The sequence below is a fragment of the Ursus americanus genome, chromosome 5 (genome assembly GCF_024610735.1).
Source record: "Ursus americanus isolate L20-20 chromosome 5, mUrsAme1.1.p, whole genome shotgun sequence".
Lineage (NCBI taxonomy): Eukaryota > Metazoa > Chordata > Mammalia > Carnivora > Ursidae > Ursus > Ursus americanus.
Genome location: NC_142131.1, coordinates 7,909,186 through 7,935,500, shown reverse-complemented (window position 1 = coordinate 7,935,500; position 26,315 = coordinate 7,909,186). Strand labels below are relative to the sequence as shown.

Genomic DNA, 26,315 nt, shown 5'->3' with positions numbered 1-26,315 from the left:
AACAACATTATCAATGTTTAGAAAATCAAAATGAGTTAATAATAAAGAGGTATATTGCCTACTTGAGTAATATAAGTAATTGTGGATTATGTAGATATCCTTGACATTTTATATTACATATAATTCTATATAGTATGTATTTTATATTAGATAATTATAAATTGCATTCTATATAATTTATCTGTGTATATACACCTTCTTCTCATACCTAATTTGTATTCATATGTTGTGTTTTATATTATATATCACACATATCTGTATATAGTTATATTTTAGAGAAAAAAAATCTACCTGTCATCAAATGGTATAGAGAAAGGATTAAGATATTCCAAATTTCAGATATGTTTCTAAAATTTATATGAAAGTACAAAGGGCCAAGAATAGTCAAACCTCCCCAATAAAAGGAAATTAAAAAAGAAGCAGATTAAGAAGCCTCTTAGAAAACAAAAATATTAAGATTGTTTAGGAGTGATTCAGGGACAGACAATTGCCAATAGTAGAGACTAGAGGATTATGAAAAATACGTCTATTTAGGAGGAACTTTGCTTTATGAACGTTGTGGCATGGCAGGTTATTGACCAAAGGAGTGACTATCACCTTTGGGGATGTGGAAAATGTAGATTTCTTTAAAAACAAGATGGCAATCATAAGTAAAAGATTAAAAAACTTGGTAATATCAAAATTAAGAACTCTAGCGCTACAACAAAAACTTACAATGTACTATATGTTAGCTAACTGAACATAGTGAAAAAAAAATTTAAAAAAGGAAAAAAGAATTAAGCTTGTAAAAATCTATTTTAGAGAAAGTGAGAAGATAGAACACGAACTGGAATAAGATATTTGCAGTATATGTAAACAACAAAGTATTAATTTCCAAATCTATGAGGACTCTTGGGATCAATAAACAAGTAACCAGAACTGAAAAAAATCTTCAGACATGAATAGGTATTCTGCAAGAAAAGTAATACAAATGGCTAAAAAAGATGGCTAAACTTCATTAGTATCACAAAACTATGTCAAGATGGCTATGAGATACTATTTTAGACCCATCCAATCAGTAGAAGGAAGTTAAATCTGGCTTACACTAAGTTTTACAGAAGAGATGGGTCACTGGGGTCAATTCTCCTGGCAGGAGCATAGACTGGGAAATCAGTATGGGAACCAGTTTGGCATTATCTTGTGAAAATGAGCTTTTGCTTCCTCTGTGATCAGATAGCTCGACTCCTAAGTAGTTATATGAAAGAAACTCTTTTAAAGGTGTACCAGGAAACAAACAATTAAGGTTCACAAAACACTTTTTGTAATAGAGAAAAAACTCTCAAACATCATAACTTCCATAAGTAATAGATAAATACATCTTATTATAACCACATAATGGAATATTAGGTATCAGAAAAATAAATGAATTGTAGCTGTGTTCAGTAACATGGATGACCTTATTATGATAGTATTGAATGGGAACCCTATATGCAGTGTAATGACCTTTATCTAAAGTTCAAAAAAGGCCGTATAAATTAATTATCTTTGTTAAACTTTATTTTATTTTTTTAAAGGTTAATTTTAGGGGCGCCTGGGTGGTTCAGTCGTTAAGCATCTGCCTTCGGCTCAGGACGTGATCCCAGCGTTCTGGGATCGAGCCCCACATCAGGCTCCTCCGCTGGGAGCCTGCTTCTTCCTCTCCCACTCCCCCTGCTTGTGTTCCCTCTCTCGCTGGCTGTCTCTGTCTCTGTCAAATAAATAAATAAAATCTTTAAAAATAAGTAAATAAAGGTAAATTTTACCCCATTATTTTTTAGAGAGAGAGTATGTGAGCGTAGGGGGAGAGGAAGAGGGAGAGAGAATCTTAAGCAGGCTCCACACCCAGCACAGACCATGGTGTGGGGCTCAATTTCACGGCCCTGAGATCATGACCTGAGCCGAAATCCAGAGTTGGACACTTAATCAACTAAGACACGCAGGTGATCCAGTTATCTTTATTACACTTTAAAAGGGCGTTTTAGTACCAGATGGTAGATGTGAAAAGACAATTAATATAAAAATATGACTAGAAAGTAAAAATGTAAAATATTTAAATATTTAATCAAGCAAAAGGTATAGTATAATAAACACTTTTCATTTTTGATGGGAGGGTAAATGGAGACAATCTCTGTGTGAAGCAACATATTAATACCTAAAGAAACTTAAAATATTTTCTTCTTTGAAGAAGTAGTTTTTAGACTCAGTTCCTAAAAATAATCAGTGATACAAAGATTTTATATAAAGATATTCATTACAGTGTGATTGACAGTAACAAAAAATTAGAGAGAAATGAAATGTAGACTATTATAATTATATATAGTATATACGCAAAATGCACATTAGGCAATAATTAAAATGTGCCTTAAACTTTTAGAATAATCAGTTAATTTTTCTATACCAAATAATACCTAAACATTATTTTAAGAAGAAAGAGGAGGAATCAGAAAATTAACTAAAATATGTCTCCAACCAGAAATAATACATAGGAAAATATTGTTCCTAATTCCCCCATCCCCCATTCTCTCTCTCTTTTTACTTATTAATTTATATATAAAAATAAGTGAGTATTTGTTATATATAATATATATGTATTTATTTTACTCACAGATTCCTCTAGTTCTTGAATTTTCAGGAATATCTCTTTTACTGCCATTGTATGTGAACAAAAACTTACCACTGTTTGTAATATTCTTGCATCAACGTATATTCCTTGCAGATCTATAGATAATTTTTTCACTGGTATGTGAAATTTCTTGTGGAAAAACCTGACACCAATTGACTAGGTCTACCTCTAACCCTCCAATGGTGACATTTTCTGCAAGGATCCTGAAGAATTCTTTATTTTTCAAGTTTGACAGTATAATTACAATATTTTCAATATTTTATTATATGCCACATTATTGAAAAGTGCAGTGTGCCATTTTAATATTTATATATACTTCTTTTATGCTAAATGTTTGTTCATTTGTTCGATTCTCCTTTCTCAGACTCATTTATATCAATAGTATGATTTTTGGGTATAGCTAGTCTATATCACATGTTTCTAATTTAGTTTTTATTTCTGTTAAGATTTGTTTTGGTCCGTTTCACTGTAACGTTCCTGGTTTTTCTTGATTGTGAGCACTTTCAAAGAGCTGTTGCTTTTTTGCCCCTTTTCCTTTTTCTTGCATTGTGTTTCCTTTTAGACTGGACTCTGACAGTTTTAAGAACATGTTGTACATTTCTTTTATCCATTTCTGCTTACTTGCTAAATATTTTCTTTATCTCATCTCGCTCTGCCAAAACCTTTGTTTGTTGTCATGCCATATGGATTAATTCTCCTGACTCCATGACGACTATGTCTAAAACCCATCTTTCATTCTTTACCCACCCACAGTTTGTGACCTGAGATGTGACTTTTTGGTCTGCTTAGGAGGAAGAGCTTTGCTGGAATTATATATAGCTTTTGTTTGATATCCTGGGCATTTCTTACACTTTTTAGTTTATGTGAGATGGTATGAACCAGAGTTGTCTGTACTTAGCTAGAGGGAATATCATGATCCTTTGGCAGAAGACCTGGGTGCCTCAAACCACTCCCCCCAGTTCATCATGCAATACTTGTAAATGGCTAGAAGCTTTTATTCTGTAGGGGTTGAGCCTCTGCTTTCCCTAGACTACCTATTTATCATGTTTATCCCCTCGTCTTCAAATATGTGGGTATTGATGAGAATTTTGGAGATTTCCTTGACTCACATTCTCTCTGGAAATGATGCACACGTGTTATAACACAAACATTACTGTAGCAGAATTCTTTCCTTGGTCTAGATTTTTCAAAGATTATGGCATGAAATTTTACTTCTAACTTGGTTTGTTTTGCGGATGTTGAAATTTCTATTTGGTTATTTCTACTTTTTAAAATTTTATCTAATTTTGAGGGATGTAGATTTTGTAATCCTGCTTTGTTATCTAGAAATCACCTTTTATTACTTTTTTATGTTTTTTGTTAAGATTTTTTTTTTTAAGTAATCTCTACACCCAACATGGGGCTCGAACTTATAACCCCGTGACCAAGAGTTGCATGCTCTACCAGCTGAGCCAGCCAGGCACCCCAGAATTCTCCTTTTAAATGATACATTTCTGGGGAAAAAAAGACATCGATATGAACAGGATATCCCCATATCCTAAAACAAACAAATGCTTAGAAAAACAATTGTAAAATAAGGAGTAATATCTTTCGTTAGGGCTTTACTGGTTATTTTATTCTTTATTTTAAATTCTGTTTTTCAGATTTATTCTTCTGAATACTTGCTGCTTTGATTGCCCAAGCAAAAAACTGAATTATTTTGGAAATACAAAAATTCCTCAATCATATCAAAATAAAAAATAATAATTACTTGTATTTTGCAGGATTCAGTTATGTTTAAGTTCGATGTAAAATGTTGACTGACTGGTAGAACCTTGTTAATGAAGTCTATTAAATATATAGTATGCAGAAAGTTTAAATACAATAGTATGCAGATATGGGAAATTCTGAGGAATGCAAACCTCAAACTGCTTTTACAAAAATCAAAATTTATTCAATTATGTATCTAGCGCTCAATCCATCAGAAACCAATTCTGTTCAATTCCCCTTATTTTCTGAGTCTTGTACTCGGAGATATTCATGGTGAGTTGTTAACTTGCTGCACTAGGTTTCTTTAGGAACTGTGATTTTCAGATTTCTGGTTTCCATAGACCAGGTCCATTTCACAATCTGTTTTGGAATTGGTAGAATATTGCCAGCACTTTGTTTTTTCAAGTTCCAAAATGAAACAAAATATGACTACCATCTCTTTTTACCATGTTAAAGAAAATATTGTATATACCTGAATAATCCCCCAAAATTACAGGCTTTGAAACACAAGACCTATTTTCCACTTTTGGTTCCCCTCAATTAAAAAAGGTTGAAACAGGACACTTTGTGGCTCTCCCCAGAAGTTAAAGTTTCAGTATTCAAAAGTGAAGTACTGGGGGCGCCTGGGTAGCGCAGTCGTTAAGCGTCTGCCTTCGGCTCAGGGTGTGATCCCGGATTCTGGGATCGAGTCTCACATTGGGCTCCTCCGCTAGGAGCCTGCTTCTTCCTCTCCCACTTCCCCTGCTGTGTTCCCTCTCTCGCTGGCTGTCTCTCTGTCACATAAATAAATTTAAAAAATCTTTAAAAAAAACAAAACAAAACAAAAATGAAGTACTGGTTTAAGATTAAAATGGTGCTCAGTCGGTTAAGCGTCCGACTCCTAATTTCGGCTCAGGTCAGGATCTCAGGGTTGTGAGATGGAGCCCCAGCACAGACTGGGCTCTGTGCTGGGGCTCCATCCTGGGTGTGAAGCTTGCTTAAGGTTCTCTCTCCCTCTGCCCTCCCCAAACACCATTATCTCTTAAAAAAAAAAAAAAAAAAAAAGATTAAAATGTGCTAATAGTAAGTTGTGGAGTCGTGACTGTTAAAAAAGCTTCTAGTTTGTCACGAGCTATTGGATTGTAGGATACCGATAGTAAGAAGTATGGGGCTCTTGAGCACAGTGCTGCAATGTAAGGTATAGCACATAAAACACACCACTTTCTGTATTAGGAGATGAGAGATGTATATCTTGATTTAATTGGAAACATCCTTTTCCCCTAGAAAAGATGATTCACATACCCCACTGGGGAGAGCACACTCACAATTCAGGATACAAAATGGACTTAGTGCAGTCACAGAAACAAGGAGGAACTGAAGTGACTGTAGGCAAATCATTTCAATTCATTACAAAATGGAAGTTAGGCCTTGACTATTTCATTTTGGATTGCTTTTTGCAATCTCATAATCTCTTTAATGGAGGTGATTTGTTAATAAAACAGTGGTAATGAAACAGAAGTATCTGTTTACAACAGTCCCCTTATATTTCTTGTGCTTATGCCTGCTTTCATTATTTATTAGAGAAAGGTACACAATTTGGTGTGGTATATATCAGTAATAGAAAGCCACTTACAGGAGGATAGGAAAGGACATCATCAATAGAGTATAATCTCTGTTTCTGGAATCATTATTGCCCTCTTTGGAGTGCTTTTTCAACCTCAAAGGCAATAGATCTTGAAGCAAGCTAAAAGCTGTAATAAAAACATATTTTACCTTTAGTCCTTTAAACAATATCTCTTTGATCTAAATGAGCTCTCTGCTTTAGCAATTACCACTTAAGTTTTTCTCATTTCTTGCCTTGGGAACCTACATTCTAGTCTTATCCAATGGTAAAATTCTAGAAACAAAAGATTCTTTTTCAAAGATAGATGAATTATTTTTCTTCATATGGCAAAAATCCCTTTATAACACAATTGATGTTGCAATATCCTGTTGTGTCTTGCACAAAAGTCTGAATTCTCTTAAAATGAGTGGATAGTTATTGATAGAGGGGTAGTAAAATCCTTTTCCAGGATGTTAAGACAAGTTATATTAATTAAAACTTGGGCGGAGAGGAGAAGACTTTTGAGATCTAAAGCATTAAGAAGATTAATAGATTTTTATTTTTGAAATGGCATCTCTGAACTAAAAGTCATATGGGTATCTTAAATTCCAGCATGATTCCCAAATCAAGGATTTTCTATATAGTACAACATTTCCAACCTTGCCAGTCTGTAGATAGGGTTGCCTATTGGCTGTGATGTGATTCCCAACTCTACTACGTAGCTAGTGACATATAACCCTTTTCAGACAGTTTCCTCTTATCTAAAATAGGACTAATGAGGGCACCTGGGTGGCTCAGTCACTTAAGCGTCTGCCTTTGGCCCAGGTCATGATCCCAGGGTCCTGGGATCCAGTCCCGCATCAGGCTCCCTGCTCAGTGGGGAGCCTGCTTCTCCCTCTGCCTCTGCCTGCCACTCCCCCTGCTTGTGCTTGCTCTCTCTCTCTCTCTGTCAAATAAATAAATAAATTAAAATTTTAAAAATGTTATAAAAAATAAATAAAATAGGACTAATGATTAATTCCTATAATAGATGGATGTTTATAGCTAAATTAGGTAATTTATCAGAGCACAAAATCTGAAATAAACATTCGTTTAACATAAGCTTATCAATAGCACATTTCAAAGAAGTGTGAACTCACCATTTACAATGATGTTTCAGGATACTGAAGAGAAGTCGTTCAATTCATAAGTATTGCACCTGACATAATTTTCAATCTCCAACACTTAAGATGTCATAGACAGGCATAGACACAGAACCGTCCCACTAGAATATCTGTGGGAAGGGAGGGGCATTTGTCTATGGAAGAACAGTGGAACGTTCTTATGAACCTTCTCCAGAGTCTGCCAGATCAAGTGAGTGGCCTAAACTCTTCAAGTCATTTCCTGTGGCTGGGAGCTCAGAGCAAGATCAGCTACATACTTTGTGGGGCTCAATGCAAAATTAAAACGCACGATCACTTTCAAATAGCAGGAAACAAGTGTTAGTAAAGTACTGAAATATAAAATACAAAATTCCTTTCTTCTTCAGTCTTTCTTCCTCTTTCTCAACCTAAGATATAGATGTAAATACAGATATAGATACATGGTTTTAAATTTACTGTTTACTTGCGATACCCGGAGGGTGATCGCACACATTCCCCAGCACCTCAGGGCCCTGTCCTGTGACTGAGTACGCTTGCATGGCTCACCAATTGCTGGGTTCCCACCTCCTGCCAGGCTCCAGACCAACGTGCTGAATCTCATAGAGCAGGGAAGTCAAGCCCAAACCACAAAGGGCACTAAGATCTCTGCTCCTGGAGGCACTAGCTACATAGCTCTGGGTGAGTGACAGACTCCTGTGGAATGTTCCAAGGCTCTGCCATCTGGACAGGAATGATCACCACCAAGTCCCGCCAGGGTGAAGGTGCCTGACCTTCACCCTCTGGATCCTCGTGACCAGGCCTCAGCTGGTGACAGAGGGTCGGTGCTATCTTTGGGCACACGGGGAAAGGGAGAGGCCGAGAACTGGTCCCCCAGAGGTGGAGGACGATGGGACTGCAGGTGAGGAGCCATTCGAAGTCCCTGAGCTATGCAAAGCACAAATTCAAAGATAAAATTATTAAGAATTTCAAGTCAGTGATCCAAGTCACATTCAAACCCAAGTGTTGGGCCTTTACTGTGCACAGAGCCCTCTGCCACTGTTTTGGCTGCATGTTGGTGAAGACTGTCCTGGTCCAAAGGGCAACAGAGAGTGAAATCTGTACCCCTGGGCATCTGAGGAAGCAAATCTGATTATTCCTAGTGTTTAGGATGTGATTCCCTGGAGCATTAGGAAGACTTGGGATGACGCTTTCTCATTTCAGTTTGAAAAAATATCAGTTTCTTTTTTTTAAATCATATTTATGAATAAAAATCAAGCAATATCCTCTATACAAGGATTGTTTGGAGTAAACTCTCTTTGCACATACATGCCGACCTGATTGTGATTTGGTTCCCTAGCCGGTCTAATACTGTCTGTTGGATCAACCGATAGGGAAATTTCTGTTTATTACCCAGCTGATTTTCCTGACTGCCATTCCGCCTGCCCTCATTGACTAATGTGACTAAATGCTTTTCCTCCTGTTTCAGTAGATAGCCTATTAGGGTTCTCTGTGTGATTTAATTAAATAAGGCACTCCCCAGAATTCAAAAACAAAGTCAATTGACATTGAAACGATTAGAAATACACATAAAATATGTGAAATTAGGTGGAAAGATTTCATGGGCACTATTTCTATTACTTTTCTCCGTAGAGAGTCTGTTCTTCTCACATCCCCCACACGCTTCATACTGAGGGTGAGGATGGGAATGCAGCTTCCACTCAAGATCAAAAGGGCTCCTTCTTGAATGCTCAGGACATTGGTTTCTTACACCCCACCCACTCTTAGCCAACACTGTCCGTGTATTGTTTTGTGAATTTGACAACTAACTCAAGGTCTTCCTCTGTCCTTCAGTTTTCTCAAGTTATCCTGTGAACCTCAGGGCTGTTCGCATGATGAATCCAGCACTTTGTCTGTTTGATTTCCCCGGTGAATCTCCATTCCACATCAGCAGCAACCCGCACCTAAGAGGCCACACAGTACCAGTCATAACTGAGAATTTTTTCAGTTGTGAAGTCTGGAGTCCATTGCTCCACTTTTATAGTTTTCTGTTTCTTTGGATTTCTTACCAGCTTGCTCTCCTTATTTTTGTTCTTCCACACCCTTACAATTCCCAGTCCTTTGCTTTATTTTTCTGGATGCTACTAGTCCTTACTGTGTTCCCTTTCTTCCTTTTACACGCTCAACTCCTTGGGCTGTCACCTTAATCTTACCTGATGTCTCTTTCATCACAGCCACCTTGCAAAATTTCAACTTTGATTCTGTTCACACCATCCTTCTCTGTTTCTGTGCCTCATAAGTGGCATAATATAATGAAAGGGGGAAAAAATCTAACTCTAGGATCGAGTTTTACTTCAAATTTATTAGTTTGTCTTATTAGTAAGTCTTTAGCTAAGCAGGACCTTGATTGCTCCCCAGGATTTATTGTTTACTTAAATTCAAAGATAAAATTGTTGGGGCATCTGGGTGGCTCAGTTGGTTAAGTATCTGACTTCGGCTCAGGTCATGATCTTGGGGTCCTGGGATCGAGCCCTGAAGCGGGCTCCGCGCTCAGCGGGGAGTCTGCTTGTCCCTCTCTCTCTCCCTCTGCCCCTCCTCCTGTTCATGCTCTCTCCCCTGCCAAATAAATAAATCAAATCTTAAAAAAAAAACAACAAAAAAGAAATATAAAATTATTTACCTAGCTTTTCCTCCCATTTCCTGGATGTACGCGCTCATATTTTTGTCATTTTCCTCTGCACTTGATTCTATTTAAGCACTCATTCAGCAAACTACTTTCGTACCTCACAGAAAATCTAGAAGGTATTTGCCAAAATTCCATATACTCATTCCCCCTTCCTTTTCAAACTACAAAGTTGTATATGTCTCTACCAGTTCTTTCTCTCTTCAGACTCTGGCATGAACACTCTGCTCTCTCTTTGGGAATTGTGCTCCATCAGTCATCCCTTCTATTTTTATTTTTAGCAATATCTTATCCTTTGGCCCTTTTCCTCTAGCATATAAGCAATTGCTAATTTCCCCCACCTTATAAATAGGGAAAACAAAAACTTCATTGCTCACACCGTTATACTGCCTACTATCCTTTCTTTCTCTAGTTTACAGTTGAAATTTTTGAAAGAACATTCTATATTAGTTAATCACAATGCTTACATCCCACTTATAAGCAAACATTCACTTTTACTTCATTTCCAAACATACTGTAACTGGGGACTCCAAAGATATCTTAAGGACATTTTCTTGTCTGACTCTACTTATTTGGCATCATTGATTACCCCTGTCTTTTTGATTCTACTTAAACTTTTGCTATTCACTCTTATCTGAGAAAGAACATTACTGGAAGGAATTAATGGGAGACTAGATGTTACAAAGGAAATATAGTAAATTTGAAGCTATAGGAACTTTGCAAAATGGAAAAAAAAAAAGGAGAGAATAAAAAGTACATATAGACCTGTGGGACAACTTCACATAGCCTAATATATGTGTAACTGACTTTCCTAAAAGAGAGTGGGAAACAGAACATTTAATTAAGTGTCACCAAAAATGTTCCTAATTTGATGAAAATTATTAACTCATAGATTCTAGGAGCTAAGTAAACCCCAAAGATACACATGAGTTTCAACTTCTGCATATTTGTGGATGACTGTCAACTAGGGAAGACACGATTTTATTTTTTATTTTCTAATTTTTTAAAAAAGGTTTATTTATTTATTTTAAAGGCGGGGGGGGGCAGAGGGAATGTGAGAGAGAGAAACTCATGCGGACTCTTCCCTGAGCACCAGTGAGAGGCAGGCTTGATCTCATCACCCTGAGATCGTGACCTGAGCGGAAACCAAGGGTCCCAGGCTTAATCCACTGCGCCATCCAGGTGCCCCGCGAAGACAGGTTTTTGATCAATTACTTTTTTTATGTAGTGGACAACGTATTAATACATCTTTACCTGGATGCCCCATATATACTTTAAAGACAACGTGACTACTCATTTACCTATGTTTGTCAACCCGCATTTATTGAGATGCTGGTAAGTTCCAGACATGGCGACCGAGATCAGAATTATAAAATTAAAAAGAATGGTTCCTGATCTCTAGGTGTCTTCATAAGACAGACAAGGTATTTAAGATGTTATGTAAAATTCCATAATGGTGATGACTAAAAGGTAAGAAATACCACAGATGAAGGCATAACTGAATCGGACTGGGGGAATCAGCCAAATGTACTATTATTTCAACTCAGTGCTGAAAGTTGCAAATTGACTGTTGTTTTCAGGTCATTTGTGAGAGCTCTGCGGCACCGCTTTGCGAGTGGAGCGTCTTGCGACCCTGGCTGCTTCGACCACCAGAGGGCGCCCTTTCCCCGCCCGGATATCCGTCTGCGCCAGCGGGAGGCCCAGTTACTGCAGGCTGCGCGACTCTTGGAGTGTGGACGAGGTGCTTGGCCCTAGGTGGTTTGGGGGAGAAAGGCGAAGGCTGCGTGGGGGCATTTTGAGGGAAGGGTACCTGGGAACAAAATCTAGGGGCCAGAACAGAGTCAAAGGATGGCCCGGGAAATGTGGGAGGGCGCTGAGGAGACGCGGGTAGGTGGACGCGGGCTCCCTTGGGCTCGTGGGGGAGGGGGGCTTTTAGAGGCGGTGGTCTTGGCCTGAGAATTCTTAGGCGTCGAGAGGAGGAGGTCCTGAAAGTATAGAAGTGAGAGGAGGCGGCTTATGTTTGGAGAGACGCCGCCAGTAGCTCGCCCAAGTCCAGAGGGGTGGGGGGTGGGGGGGAGTGAAAGAATAAATTTGTTTAAAAAAAAGAGAGCGCGATCATTTTTAACTTAGTTAAAACGTATTCATTAAAACAGTAGCGACTAAGTCAGATTACAGTAGGATGAATAGAGAATAGGACATAAAGAAATGGGAAGAGGAAATACAAATACTTTTTTCTTAGCGTGTAGCTATATAGGAAGGTTAGAAATGGGACAATCACCAGATCAGAAAGTAGGGATGACACATAAGGGGAGAACCATAACTTTGTGTAACATGGGATGCAAAGTAGTAGTGCTCACCAATATCTGAATTCCCTTCTTCCTTGCAACACCATTGTCCTACATCCGGTTACAAACCCTTGCCTTTAGTGGGGCCAGGTGACTGACTGACTTCTGATCAGAGAAATTTGGGCAGAAATTATGCTCAGCACTACCAGATGTGACCTTTAAAATCTCTTATGGACTCTTCTGTATTCTTTATAAAATTAAAAGAATTCCTTTTCTCTCATGTGGTTGCAGATGATCCAGAAGACTTGGTGAAATGGTGGAGCACAAGGGAGAAAAAACCTTGGTCTCTTAACCACAGTGTGGAAGCTTATCTACTGACATGGTACTGTGACATGACTATCTTTAAATTTAATTTCTATTTCTTTAGTCCTGTGGATATTTGCTTTGCAGTGTTTCAGGTTGCAGCAGTTTTCAAAACAGAGCTTCTAAACTCTTTGAAGGATTTTAATAATTCCTTAACATGTTTTATTGGGATGTCCAAGTATATTCTTTTATTTACTTGCGATTTATTGCCTCTGGTTCCCACAGTCCCCAGAGTTAACATTTGTGCCGTTGGGTGCAGAGAGACAAGCCAGCCCGCGTGCACTGCCCCCACCAGAAGTCGTTCCTCTCCCTCCCTTTCTTTCTTTCTTTTTTTTTTTTTAAAGATTTTATTTATTTATTTGACAGAGATAGAGACAGCCAGCGAGAGAGGGAACACAAGCAGGGGGAGTGGGAGAGGAAGAAGCAGGCTCATAGCGGAAGAGCCTGATGTGGGGCTCGATCCCAGAACGCCGGGATCACGCCCTGAGCCGAAGGCAGACGCTTAACCGCTGTGCCACCCAGGCGCCCCATCTCCCTCCCTTTCTTTCACTGCCACTCCTGCTGCTGTGGATCTGTACCCAGGTCCTGGCCAGCTTTTTCTCTCAGAGCCGCAGGAGTCCTGGGGAGGGCTAGGCAGGTGCATGTTGCTTTGACAACTCCACCCTTGCTAGTTGCTGCCAAGTGTATCTTTTTTGCTCATAGTTAAGATCTACTGTTACAAAGGATCTCACTTAGAAACATAGGTCCTGAGATAAAAGTATTTAAGAATTTCAAGAAGGCAACAGCAGAGCATTAAACCAAGTAAACCAAGTGTGGAGATCCCTTTTGGGAATGGAACCTTGTACAACTGAGCCAATTGCCCGATGACGGAGCTGTTAAAATTCCAGAGGTGGTTCAGATTTAGGTGCTGTTTGATCCAGAGGTTTATAATGTCAGGATTTCATTCTATTTTTCTCTGACTTTTTCTCTATTTTTCTTTGACTTTTCAGTCTGAGTTATTTCCTGTATTGGTTCCATCCTTTGACTAGCTTCCTGCCTGGAAGAAAAAATGGTCACAGGAGTTCCAGGTCTCTTATGAGTATGTTAGGTAGTCCTAAGCAAAATTGTATTTTTGTTCCAGATTTCTCATTACATGTCTTGAGATTCTCACCAGTTAATTAGGCATGGGTTACATGGCGTGTGCTTAAGGGATAGGCTACCTGATTGGTTTAGTGTAGCTTACGTGCTTCACCACTGTAGTTTCCTGGAACCAGTGGCTCCCAGCATGATAACTAAGGACTTTTGGGAAGTAGGAATTGATACTATGGAAGAAATCAGAAATGTCCACCACAAAACATTTCTTGATTTAATGATTGACAGATTGGAAAACTTTATCCTGGGAGAGGATTTGTGAATATGCTTCTTGTTTCCAAAGTGTTAACTGAAAGTGTAACTAGTATCGTATGAGCTGCTCTCTAGGTAAATATCATATGATGGTTGTTAAAGAATTGTGGTGATAAACATCTGTCTACTCAGGGATATTGAAAAGAAGCACTGGGTACAAAAAATGCTCAGTATTTTTCCAGCACTGCTGGAGGAATATGTCTGAAGGCTTCAGATGACCAGTACTAGTTATATTCTAGATTTACGTCTCTCTAAAGATATAAAGAATAAAATACTAGCCTGATGTAAATATCCTTGAATCAGTGGCAACATTTCCTATAATTATTCTGTGGTTAATGGACAGATTCTCTTATATAATTTGGTTTGCATAATGAAACTGCACACCGGGAGAAAGTGGTATATGCAAATTAATAGTAACTACTAATAAATTATCAATCTAGCTTAAAATAAGTCTTTTAAAAGAGTTCTGGGGTGTTCCATCTCCCAAGAAACTGAATATCATTCAGGATTTGAAAAACCAAAGAAAAGAACAAAATTTAAAACAAGTAAACAAAAGGATCTCGATGATGTTCTCAACTTGTATAGCTGAGGATCTGACTCCTGGTAACTTCATACATTTGTTTGTCCATTAGTTAGTTAATTAATTAATATCACACATCGGGCACTGCAACGGTTTCAGATTTGTGCTGAGATGCAAAGATAAGGCTAATCTGATGGAGTGGACCGTTGATCATTGGGCCCAAAATCTTGTTTTCTCATGATCTTAGCAATAAAACCTAGCCATTGTTCCTGATTCTTATGCTTCACCACCAGATTACAAAAATGCTATCATATAAATTTAGCTTTGATTATATATACTTGTTGATTTCTTCTGTGGGGTTGTACTGAAATACGTAATTTTACAAAATGTTATTATGATATTTCTCTATCTAGAACTTATACCTTAAGAAGGAAGACAGGCATGAATGAAGAAAAATTTAATGTATTTTGATTATTAAATAATGCAGCATATAAATTGATAATTTCAAAGACATTTATTTTTTACTGTGATAGCCACTGAATTTCACTTTTGGGGGCTATATTATTCTTACAAAATAGATTATTAGATTATAATTCCCCTCCTCCTCAAATCATTTTTGGTTTGGGTTTTCAATTAGCAAGACAAGCAATTACTTTTGTTGAATCTGGCAGCTAGCCACTGTTTTTAATTGAAGCGGTATTTTGCAAAATAAAGAGCATGAAGTTATTCCAGGAAGTGGTGTTGATGTGTTAACAGGAGTGAAGTATAAAGAATGGTGATTATATATTTTTAACATGCTAAAAATTTTCCAAATTAACAGTTGATAAAATTGTTATGAATGTTGCAGCATATTCATCTACTTCTCGGAGAAACTTGAATAATATGAGGGCACTTGCAAAGATGCTTTTTAAAAGAGACAAACAGATCATAACAACATCACAGGAAAACAGGAACTTAGTTTAAATAGAATAGCATGGCTTCAGGGTTAGATTGACCTGGATTATCCCATATTGTCCATCATTCAGGTGAATGACCATGATTAAATACTGTAAACACTGTGAAGCTTCAGTTCTCTCACCTCTAGAAACTGGACACCAATTTTACATTACAGATTTTTTGAGTGTGTGTGGAGATTAAATGAGATAATATCTGGAAAACACATATCTCTGTGCCTGGCGTGTAGGTTTTCAATAAATGGTACATGCTGTTTTTATGTTTGCTTATTGGGGGCATGTTGATAGAAATGTATAGAAAAACTGATAACTTGTATGAAGAAGTTTTACATTCTGATGTTGTCTATTAATATATATCAGTATTCAAATCTCGCAGTATACTTCCCTCAGTTTAATTTAGCTTCTCCTTCTCAGGTTTGTTTTTTTCTTTTTTTTTTTTTTTTTTTTTTTCATTTTTTTTTGCTCAGTTTTGTTTTGAACTCATCTAGAATGAGTCCACAGTCAGGGTTAAAATCTTGCCAAGCCTATGAAGCCTATGCTGACCTCTGAAGTTTAAGTAAAGGTTATATTGCTTTCTATAAAAACTATGGACTACACAAAAAAAGAATGATTGATTGCATAATCAAAGTAACCAAAGTCAATTAACTATTAATTTATTAATTAATTCATTTATTTTTTCAACAAATTGTTGTGACTGTTATAAGTCTGGAATAATCTGGGGGCACTGGAAGTTTAATCTAGTTAGTTGAATGGCTTTCAGCCCTGATCTCACATTAGAATCATGTGGGAACATTTATAAAATACCAATGCCTGGGCTCTATACCCAGAGATTCTGATTTAACTAATTTGTGCGAAGCTCAGATGTTTTTAAAACCTCCCCATGGCAATTCTAATATGTAGCTGTGCTTTGAGAACCACATATTTAAAGTAGTGGTTCTCAGTCTTGTGAACAATTGTAATCACCAGGGTAGTTTTAGAAAAATACTAATGTCTGGGTACCGCTATTACTGGTGTAAGAGTCGGCAATGTATGAATGGAGGTCTAGGTCCTTGGATTCCCCACAAGAAGATTTATGTGGGGATCTGTGCTGCAGTACTGACAGCAAGAAGGAAAGCAGCAAATACAAAGCAGTTTATTAAAGCAAATGTACGCTCTCAAGGTGGGATGGGGGCAGGGTCCAGGAAGTGGAACTGGCCCCTAGGTTGTTTTGGTTACTATTGGGTCTCCCAGGACTGAGAGGCGCTGGGAAGTGCGGTGGGGTGGTTTGTAATGGAGGCTGTTTCCAGTCATCTGGGGGACTCCTCCCACAGGTTGAGAGGGGGAGTTTTGGGCCCTCTAAGGTTTGTACCTGAACTGTCATGGCAGTCTTTCTTCATCCTGGCAGGAGCTGTACTGGCAATGCAGATGCATTATAATGAGTCTTGGGGTTAACCTGGAGCAGAGGTAGAAGAGGAGAGCGCATGCTCCACACCTGTGGCTCTGGATCTGTCAGCCCCAAGGTCTTGGAAGCCACACGATCAGGATGTTGTGCCCCTGGGCTTTTAATGTATAGCTTATTCATCATGGTGTTTGCCTCTAGCTCTTGTCTGTGTCATTCCCCTTCAAGGACTTAGGACTTTTCCTTCCGCTGCTTCTCTCTAACTTCTACCTAACACCACCTTGGAGAATTTGATGTAATTGGCAATTTTAACATGCAGACAAAGTTGAGAAGCACTGATTCTGGAAAAGAGCAATAGAGATTATGAATGTATTGAGTATAAAGTTAGTGACATTAAATTGTCTAGTTTGGATATCAGGGAAGACTTTTCTGAGACAGTGGCCATTAAACCAAGAACTGAAGCATGGGTAGGCAGTAGGCATTGATGATGTGAACCTAGAAATGGGGCGGTTCTTCAGGGGGAACGTGTTTAGAGGCCCTGAGGATGCAGAGAATAGCAAGGCATGAAAAGCCGGGAAAAAACTGGCATGAATTGAGGCAGGCAGGATTGGTTGCTGGATTCAATCAGGAAAGAATTGTAATTAGTCTTCAATTCTGATAAAGTTTTTCTACCCACAATTTGGCTAATGGGCTAGAAGGAATAAAAATGGTTGCAGATCCGTTAGGAAGCTGTTATGATTTTCCAAGAGAGAGATGATCATGAATTAGTATAATATGGTGATAAAGAAAGAGATGTAAAGGTGAATGGATTTAAGAGGTGGAAGCCTTAGGATCTGCTCATTGATTAATTTGGGGGCAGAGAGAAAAAGAGGAAGAAGTCAAGGTTGCCACACAAGTTTCTGGATTGTGTAACTGAGTGGCACATAATGCCATTTGAAAGGAAACTATTGAATAAAAATGGATTTGAAAGGAAAGATCATGCATTGATTTAATTGACTAGCCTTTGGACTGTAGTATTATAAATAAGAATAGGTACATAAAAAGAGGCAAAAAAAAGGAAAAAGAAAGCCTAATCATAATTAGGGTTAGGTTTAAAATCTGAAACTCAAAGTAAAAAATATTTTAAAAAAATCAAAATAAAGGTATTTGTTGAAGTTTCTCTAATTCTTTGTGAAATGACTAGAGTTTCTTCTGAAAGGCAAGTCAAAGCAAACAGGAGATACTATAATCTTTCTTCGATTTTTATTTGCATTCCATTCTTTTTTTTTGCCATATTAAGTAGATATAAGTAAACATTAGCAAGCTAAATTGATCTATTCTTTAGGTAGAATGGATAGTATTTATTAATAGGTAGTATTTTGAAATCCCAATTAATGTACTTTTTATTCTTATTTATTCCTGGGAGTTCCTTTTTCTTTTCCTTTATTTTCCCTATTCATTTCACATTTTGTTTTGCTTTTTTAAGGTATAATTGACAAAACTGTAAGACATTTAAAGTGTAGAATGTGATGATTTGATAAAGGTATACATTGGAAAAAGATTTCCCTCCATTGAGTTAATTGATAAATCTGTCACCTCATATGATGTGACTTTTTTTTTTTTTTTAGTAAGGACATTTAAGTTCCACTCAGTAAATTTCAGTTCTATAATACAGTGTTATCAACTATAGTCATCATGTGTAACATTAGATCCTCAGACCATCTTCACATTTCAATTCAGTAACATTCATTGCTTAAGGCAGATTTATCATCGAACAAAGAAAGCATTGGTCAGATTTGATTGGAAAATCAGAGATTTTTACGCTCAAGGTATATCAGTGGTAATGAATGCACTGGTTTATAAATTGCTCAAATTAGTTATTCTAAAGATCAGTTTTAGAACAGAGGATCATAGGGGAAGGGAGGAAAAAATAAAACAAGATGAAATCAGAGAGGGAGACAAATCATAAGACACTCTTAATCATAGGAAACAATTGAGGGTTGCTGGAGGGGGGGAATGGATGGACATTAAAGAGGGCATGTGATGTAATGAGCAATGGGTATTATATAAGACTGATGAATCACTGACCTCTACCTCTGAAACTAGTAATACATTATATGTTAATTAATTGAATTTTAAAAAATATTTTAAAAGGTGGAAAAAATAAAGATCAGTTTTACAAATCCATTTTTTTCTATATTAAGGGATTGAACCTTAGGAATCTTTAGCATTGGATTTTTAAAACCAACAGAGAGTAAAGTGAATGTAGGATGCTAATGCAAGAGCAGTTGCCCTGGGTTTGGGAGATCAATTTATAGGAAATTAAGAAAAGAGATTCAAGTATATACTCTGGTATTTGCCTGGGGAAGATTTTTTGCCACATGGCTATCTCTTAAAGTCACAGTCCTTTGGAGGAGAGGGGTAGGGTGGTGATAGAACTACTCAGGTAGATTTGGGAGAATCCCCAGCCAAAGACTTTTTTCCTTATATCTCAAGGTACAGTCCAATTCTATTAATGAAGACTTGTACCGAGGTGAATCTAAGTTGATGGGCTTGAAGAAAGCTTCACAGAGAACCATACATTTTAGTATGGCTTTAGGAAAGAAACTACAGCACCTGAATCTCCATGAAAGAGATGTGTTGTAGTCCTGGGATAGAGGAGGGTAGACCATAGAAACTAGATTTGAGGATGACATTGGACAGCAGCACCTGTTAGTCAGCAACACTAACCAGTATCAACCAGAAGGTTGTTGTGATGTGTCTTTATTTTATTATTAATTTAATTGATGTAATAGAAATTTTTATTGAGATATATAAGCATAGAAGTACACTGATCTTAAGTGCACCTCTGGATAAATCTTACATATGTATATCTCTGCATAATGACTACTCTGGTCATTACAATTCTTCCACCCCAGAATATTCCCTGTGACTCTTAATCAGTAATGTACCCTTCCCAAATAATTACTATTTTATCATCTTTCATTGACAGATACTTTTGCCAGTTCTTGAAATTCACGTAAATAGAATTATACAGCAAGTTCTCTTTTGTGTCAGGCTTCTTTTCCTCAGAACAGTATTTTGAGATGTATCCATGTTTTGATGTGTACTCACTGTTTTTCTTCTAAATTTCAATGTGGTATGTAATTCTATAAAAATATTACAATTTGTTATTTTTTTCTCCTTTTGATGGACATTCAGATTATTTGCTGGTATTCATGCCCTTGTGTAATACCCTTCCCTAGAGTGTGAGCTAGGTCCAGTGATTTGTTTCTGATGACTAGAATATGACACAGGTGACATGATGCCACTTCTATTAGGTTAAGTTACAAATGACTGTATTTCTGTCTTTTTGGCATTCTCTCTTTATTGCCTTATTATTCTGTATTGATGAAGCAAGCTGCCATTTGAAGGTCTGGGGTAGCCCGTGGCCAACAGTTAGCAAGAACTAAGGGACTGAAAACCACCACCTCCTGTGTTTGGAAGCAGATCATTCATCAGTTGAGCCTGTAGATGATACCGAAGCCATGGTTGACAGCTTGATTGTAGTCTTATAAGAGACCTGGAAACAGAGGGCCCACTTTAGTTGTGCCCACATTTTGGATACACAGAAACTGTGAGATAATAAATATGTGTCGTTTGAAGCCTGTAAACTTTGGGGGTAATTTGTTATTCAGCAAGAGATAGATAGCTAGTCGAATTGGGTATATTGTTTTGTAACTGTCAAGTGGTTAATACTGTTGTTTAGATACTTACTGAAACAGGTAAACAACTGGACCAATTACATGGAAATAGGTTTTCTTAAGACTTTGGACATCAGATAGGCAGATACAATGATATATGAGAGATGGGAAACTAATGAGGTAAAGTTGTGATTGCCCAGTTTAGTGCCTTAAAAAGAGTTTTCAGGTGACATTGCAAGGAGGGGACGCTTAAATGGAGTCCAAAAGACCCCCTTATTTGAGGAGCCAGAGCAAACATTCTAGGAAAAACGGGGCAGTTTAAGTCCTCAGAGCAGAATATCCACAATCCAAAGAAAGACAACTCAGGAATCTTCATTGGTTTCCCTCTAGTGTTCAGTGGATGCATTAAGAAATGCATGTGGTAAAACTATGTTAAGTCAGGGAGAGGGCCATCTGAAAAAAATAGAGCAAATAATATTCAGAGCTCACGTAGAGCCAGGATGAGTGCCTGTTTCTAAGTCCAGCTGTGAACAATCACGATTCATAGAGCACTGATTAGAATGGTCAGGTCTTGCCTCTTGACAATAATTAGCTTTAGAGAAAATTCTGCTTTGGTTCCACATAACAAATTTCGAAGTATTTTTACTATGTTCTAGAACAAAGCCTGAGCATCTTTATAGAAGTTACGTCATATATATTGTTTATATTAATGGATATACAGATGTGTGTGTGTGTGTGTGTGTATCTTAGCCAAAATCTAATGATGTAAAATTCGCAATGTCCTTCATCTAATGAAACATTTTGAAGCCTGCAAAAAAGAACCAGGGACGTATGATTATGAGGAGGGAAAAAATCAGTCTAAACCTACCTAAAACTGATAAGATGTTAGAAATAGCATACAAGGACTAAAGCAGTTATTATAACTCTATTCTATAAATTCAAAAAGCAAAGGGAAGTTGGGCATTTTATGTAGAGACATGAGTTAAAAAATACACGAGTAAAACATACTGGATGAGGTTAATGGGATATTAGATACGGAAGGAAAAAACTGTTAGTGAACTTGAAGACATAGTAGCAAAAACTATCCAAAATGAATGCAGTGGGGAAAAGGGTGGAAAAATGAACCGATCCCAGGAGACCTGGAGGACTACAAGTGGTCTAATATATATATATATTGGAGAAAACCAAAACCCAAACCCAAACTTCTTTCCTCATCATTTTGTCCCCAGTATCAAGCACAGAGCCTAGATTATGGTAGGACTCAATAAATATTTCTTAGGTGAATGAGTTAACATTTAAAGTGAATCAGAAATTGTGAACCTTATATTAAAATTTACTAATTCGAAGTATATTTATTAGGCGAGTGAAAGAACCAAAATCCATTTTGTGGGAAATACTAAATATTATATGTTACATACACAAATGCATATATTATTGCTTAAACAGATGTTTAGATCACTATTTTGCATCTTTAGTAATTAAATTTGTTTCTATATGTTGAGTAGTCAAAAGAGGGAGAAAAATATACAGTGAAGAAAGAGTTCACATTTGAGCAGCAGATATACAGATATGCCACAAACCTGCAAGTACTCACAGTAGAAATACACATTTATTCATAGGATAGAGACAAATTTATTTATTGTACGAATGCAGTAAGAACAGGACATTTGAAGACAATTATGAAATAGATCTTCCCTAATATTGTTGTGAGCTGTTGACTTACATGGCATGTCTAAAAAGTCATTGTAGTCTCTGTCCTATAGCAGTCCTATGCAGTTGTTCATTTTAATCAAGAGTCTGTGTGGATAGCACTTCCCTTTAATATAAAATACCTTTAAGAGATAATTTAAGGGGACTCCCTAAAAATTTCTTTTATAGACAAAAAAGACATTTTTTTTATCAGATACATTTTTTATCAGATTCTTCTAATCTGAGGTTCCTACTAATTCAAATCATGGGGGAAGGAGCTAGATTTCAGTCTCTACTACTTTCAAAGAGGCAGAACATAACTCCCCTCTCCCGTATGGGCTGCCCATAATGATTTCCTTTCAAAGAGTATAGTATAGAAAGCCAGGGGAAAGAATGACTTTACAGTGAAGAAGCCTGACATTTAATCTGTTCTAAGATTGTAAGTTTATCAAAAAAGTGAAATAGAAGACATGAGTAATATACTTAGTATACAAGAGAGGAATAAGTGTATGGGACAGGGAATAAGAGCAAATTTTGAATAAAATCTAAGAAATTTGAGATTCCCCAAATTTGGCTATTTTTAAATATTAAGCTTCTATTATATTTTGTTGATTTAAGATTTTATTTGTAAGCACATTGATTCATTTCCTACAGTCTAGGTACTTCCCAGTAATTAAGGACTTTAGGACTATGGAACAGGTTAGGTAAGGTATTTATTTGGTCCTGGCTTTACCTTTTTATGGTTTAGTGTTTATACTGAAAGCATTTTATTTCAAAAGCTGGTGACTACACTGGATTTTCAAAAGTGAATAAGATAAATATATGACCTGTCTTGATGAATCTTACAGTCTAGTGAGTGAGATTACTGCATAAACAAAGTGCAATGCACTGTGTGCTATGACAAGACAAGGCAATGCCTAAGCCTTCTGGGCTTCCCAGTACGAAGTCTTAGAAAAGCCCTGGTCACCCTTATTTTTTGCTTCATGGAGGTATGAAGTCACTTTTACTCAAAACCCTGCTGTTTTCAAAACATCTTTCTTTTCTTAGGCCATAATCTTTTTTTTCTCTTCATAAAGTCATAGAATATTAATGTTGAAACAATAAAAGAGACACTTAAGTTCATCCATTATATCTTCCTAACTCACTCAGGAGTCCCATGTGGAGTAATATGAATCAAAGGTCATCTACCCTATGTCTGAGCACCTTTAGGGATGGTAAGCTCAGTATATTTTGGAGTAGCCTATTCCACTGTTGCAACCACCCAATTATTTAAAATGTTCTTTCACAGTAATTCTGTTTTGCTCCTAGTCATTTTTCATTTATTATAGACCTGCCTTTTTTTCTTTCAACCTTTAAATAGAGGACATTAATAAAGGCATGTATGTAATTTAAAATTTTAATTACTTTGCAGGTACAAATGGCAGAATAAATTCATAAACATCAATGAAAACATATTTTATGCAGCTTTAATGTATTACATATTTAATAGCTATCATTTTAGTGGCATATCATTAAATATTATTTCTCAACTTGTGGAAAGTGTGTTTCAGTTAATGTTAATAGTTCATAAAAATTTTTAAGACTATCTCCAACTCCTCTAAAAAAATGTAATTTTGATCAATAAAAAAGTGCTCTTAAATGGCACCATAAAGAGTAATTTAGTAGAACTAGGATAAAGCAAATGAAGTAGTGAAGAAATTTTTCTTTATCTGGAAAAATCATTGAAGGGGCACCTGGGTAGCGCAGTCGTTAAGCGTCTGCCTTCGGGTCAGGGCGTGATCCCGGCATTCTGGGATCCAGTCCCACATCGGGCTCCTCCGCTGGGAGCCTGCTTCTTCCTCTCCCACTCCCCTGCTGTGTTCCCTCTCTCGCTGGCTGTCTCTTTGTCAAATAAATCAATAAAATCTTAAAAAAAAAAAAAATTCATTGAAGGGTATTTGTAGGTTATAAGCACATCATTAGGAAGCATTATCATTAGGGATGTGGTATGGAGAGATACATTTAGAGTGTATATTTATCTAGCTTTCAAATGAATGAAAAATACTTAAGTGACTTGAAGAATAATATATATATATATATAATATATAATATATAATATATAATATATAATATATTTCTCTTGGTTATTGCATCTATTACAAAAAATAAAAGAATGAAACCAATTAAGTGTGATGTTGAGATTTCATAAATATTAAATACAACATTAATGAAAACATTAACAGAAAGAAATAGTGTGAAAACTGTATGTTTCTTTACATTCCTTCACATGTTTGCAGTTAGTATTTATAATGTCTACAAAGTTATTCAATTTTAATATTCCAAAATGAGTATTAAAATCTCTGCATTTAAAAAACAATTGCATACCTTATGCAAATTGTACTTGTTCTTAATCTGACATAATGTTTGTTCCCACTTTTGACGGGCCACCCCTCTATATTTCCTTAAGTGTTCTACAACTTTGATATATATAGAATTGAAGAATGCCAGATGTGGTCAATAAAATGCTACTAATTCTACTCATGTACTTCTAATAATACAAATTAAAATTAATTTATTCTCTTTTTATTGCTGTCTTTCTGAACTCCTCTATGTTTTGAAGTTCACAAGTCTTTCACATTAGTGATTACTTTGTCTGATATACCTACAGCTATGCTCAATTTAGTAGCAGTTATCTTTACAATGAATATAGACCTTTACTCTCATCTAAATTTATTCCTGCTGGCCTTATATTATTCACTATAAGGGACGTATCCATGCATCTCTATGGGTCTTTATATCCTCTACAGATATATTCTGTAGATATATCCTATCTATTTCTATAGATATAGATATATCCCCTACAGTAAATAATATTGTGATGGTTAACCTTATTTGTCTTCTTGACTGATCATGGGGTGCCCAGATACTTGACTACACAGTATTTTTGGGTGTGTCTGAATCATTGATGCAGATTGGCCTTCCCGATATAGGTGGAGATCATCCAATCCTTTGAGGGCCTTGATAGAACAAAAGATGGAGGAAGGAAGAATATATTCTTCTCTGCTTCACTGGTTTAACCAGGACAAGAGTTTTCTTCCGTCTGTTGATTGAGATTTATGCCCTCAGCTCCCTGGTTTTCAGGCCTTTGAATTCAAACTGAATTATATTTCCACTTCAATTACACCACTGCTTTCCTGGATCATCAGCTTGCAGATGGATGATGGTGGGACTTCCCAGTCTCCATAGTCATGTGAACCAACTTCTTATAATAATTATATGACATTTTAAGATTTTTAAATATTTTAAATATTACAATCCTTATTATATAATACATACTTATAAACAGTATGTATTTTATGTATATTTATATATATTATATATATTTACATATATGTCTATTCTTTTTCTCTTGACATTCGTATAAAATATATACATTATGTATGTATATATATATATAAATAAATATCTATCATAATACATCACAATATACATATCATGATAATCTATCTGTAATAATCTATTTATCTGTCATGCCTGTGTTTGGGCTTCCAGGCAAGTTTCAGTAGTGAATTAGGTCAATGATTTGGGTCAAAGTTTGGAATAAACAAACCAAAAAAAAAAAACAAAAAAACAAAAAAAAAACTTAAAGGATAAAAACAAAAAGAAAGGAAAATTACTGAAATTATTTGTGTAAAGAAGTCTTAAGTTTTTTAAAATGGACAGAAAAATTACGTTAATTTTAGTAAGAGAAATACATATGTTATTTTATTTTTTATTTTTATTTTTTTTATTATGTTAGTCACCATACAATACATCATTAGTTTTTGATGTAGTGTTCCATGATTCATTGTTTGCACATATATATGTTATTTTAGGTAATTAATTTTCCCTACAAGTGGGATTGGATTTTCTAAGAGAAGAAATGAAATAATTTTTCTTTCAGATTGTTTCCTGAAGACATTCTAATATACTCTTTTGGTCAAAAAGCCCAATCATATTCCATCTGTCATCAGAAATAATATGGGGAACAACCCAGAAAACATTATAATGTTATCTTATTTTTCATTAGTGTTAGCAGAAAGTCAGAAACATTATGAAAGCTCTCAAGTCTTCTAGAAAATCTGTAGGAACCATGATGGCAAAGGTAACCCAAAGCCTTAATTTCACCAGGACTCTTCTCCCCATCCATCTTCTGTTTCTACTTGTCTATTGTTAGCTTTATTTTGCAGGCTGTTTCCCTTCATATGGTTGGGACGAAAGACCATCATTAGCCACTCCCAGTTTTAATCATTTTCCCAAGAAAGACAGCATTTTTTTCCCACTCTCTTCC

At 36.4% G+C, this 26,315-nt stretch overlaps 1 protein-coding gene across 5 annotated transcripts in view; it reads left to right on the top strand.

The window, feature by feature from the left end:
- The window catches only part of LOC123799262 (uncharacterized), a 1,380,163-nt gene that overhangs the window by 351,010 nt on the left and 1,002,838 nt on the right, over positions 1-26,315 (top strand). For all 5 annotated transcript variants that reach the window (XR_015724344.1, XR_015724346.1, XR_015724345.1 and 2 more), the window contains 2 exons: positions 11,354-11,514; positions 12,350-12,440. Coding sequence is in view for 1 of the 5 variants with exons in the window: in XM_087861938.1 (XP_087718064.1) it covers positions 11,354-11,514; positions 12,350-12,440 (252 nt within the window). In the remaining 4 variants the exon portion in view is untranslated. The remainder of the gene's footprint in view (positions 1-11,353; positions 11,515-12,349; positions 12,441-26,315) is intronic.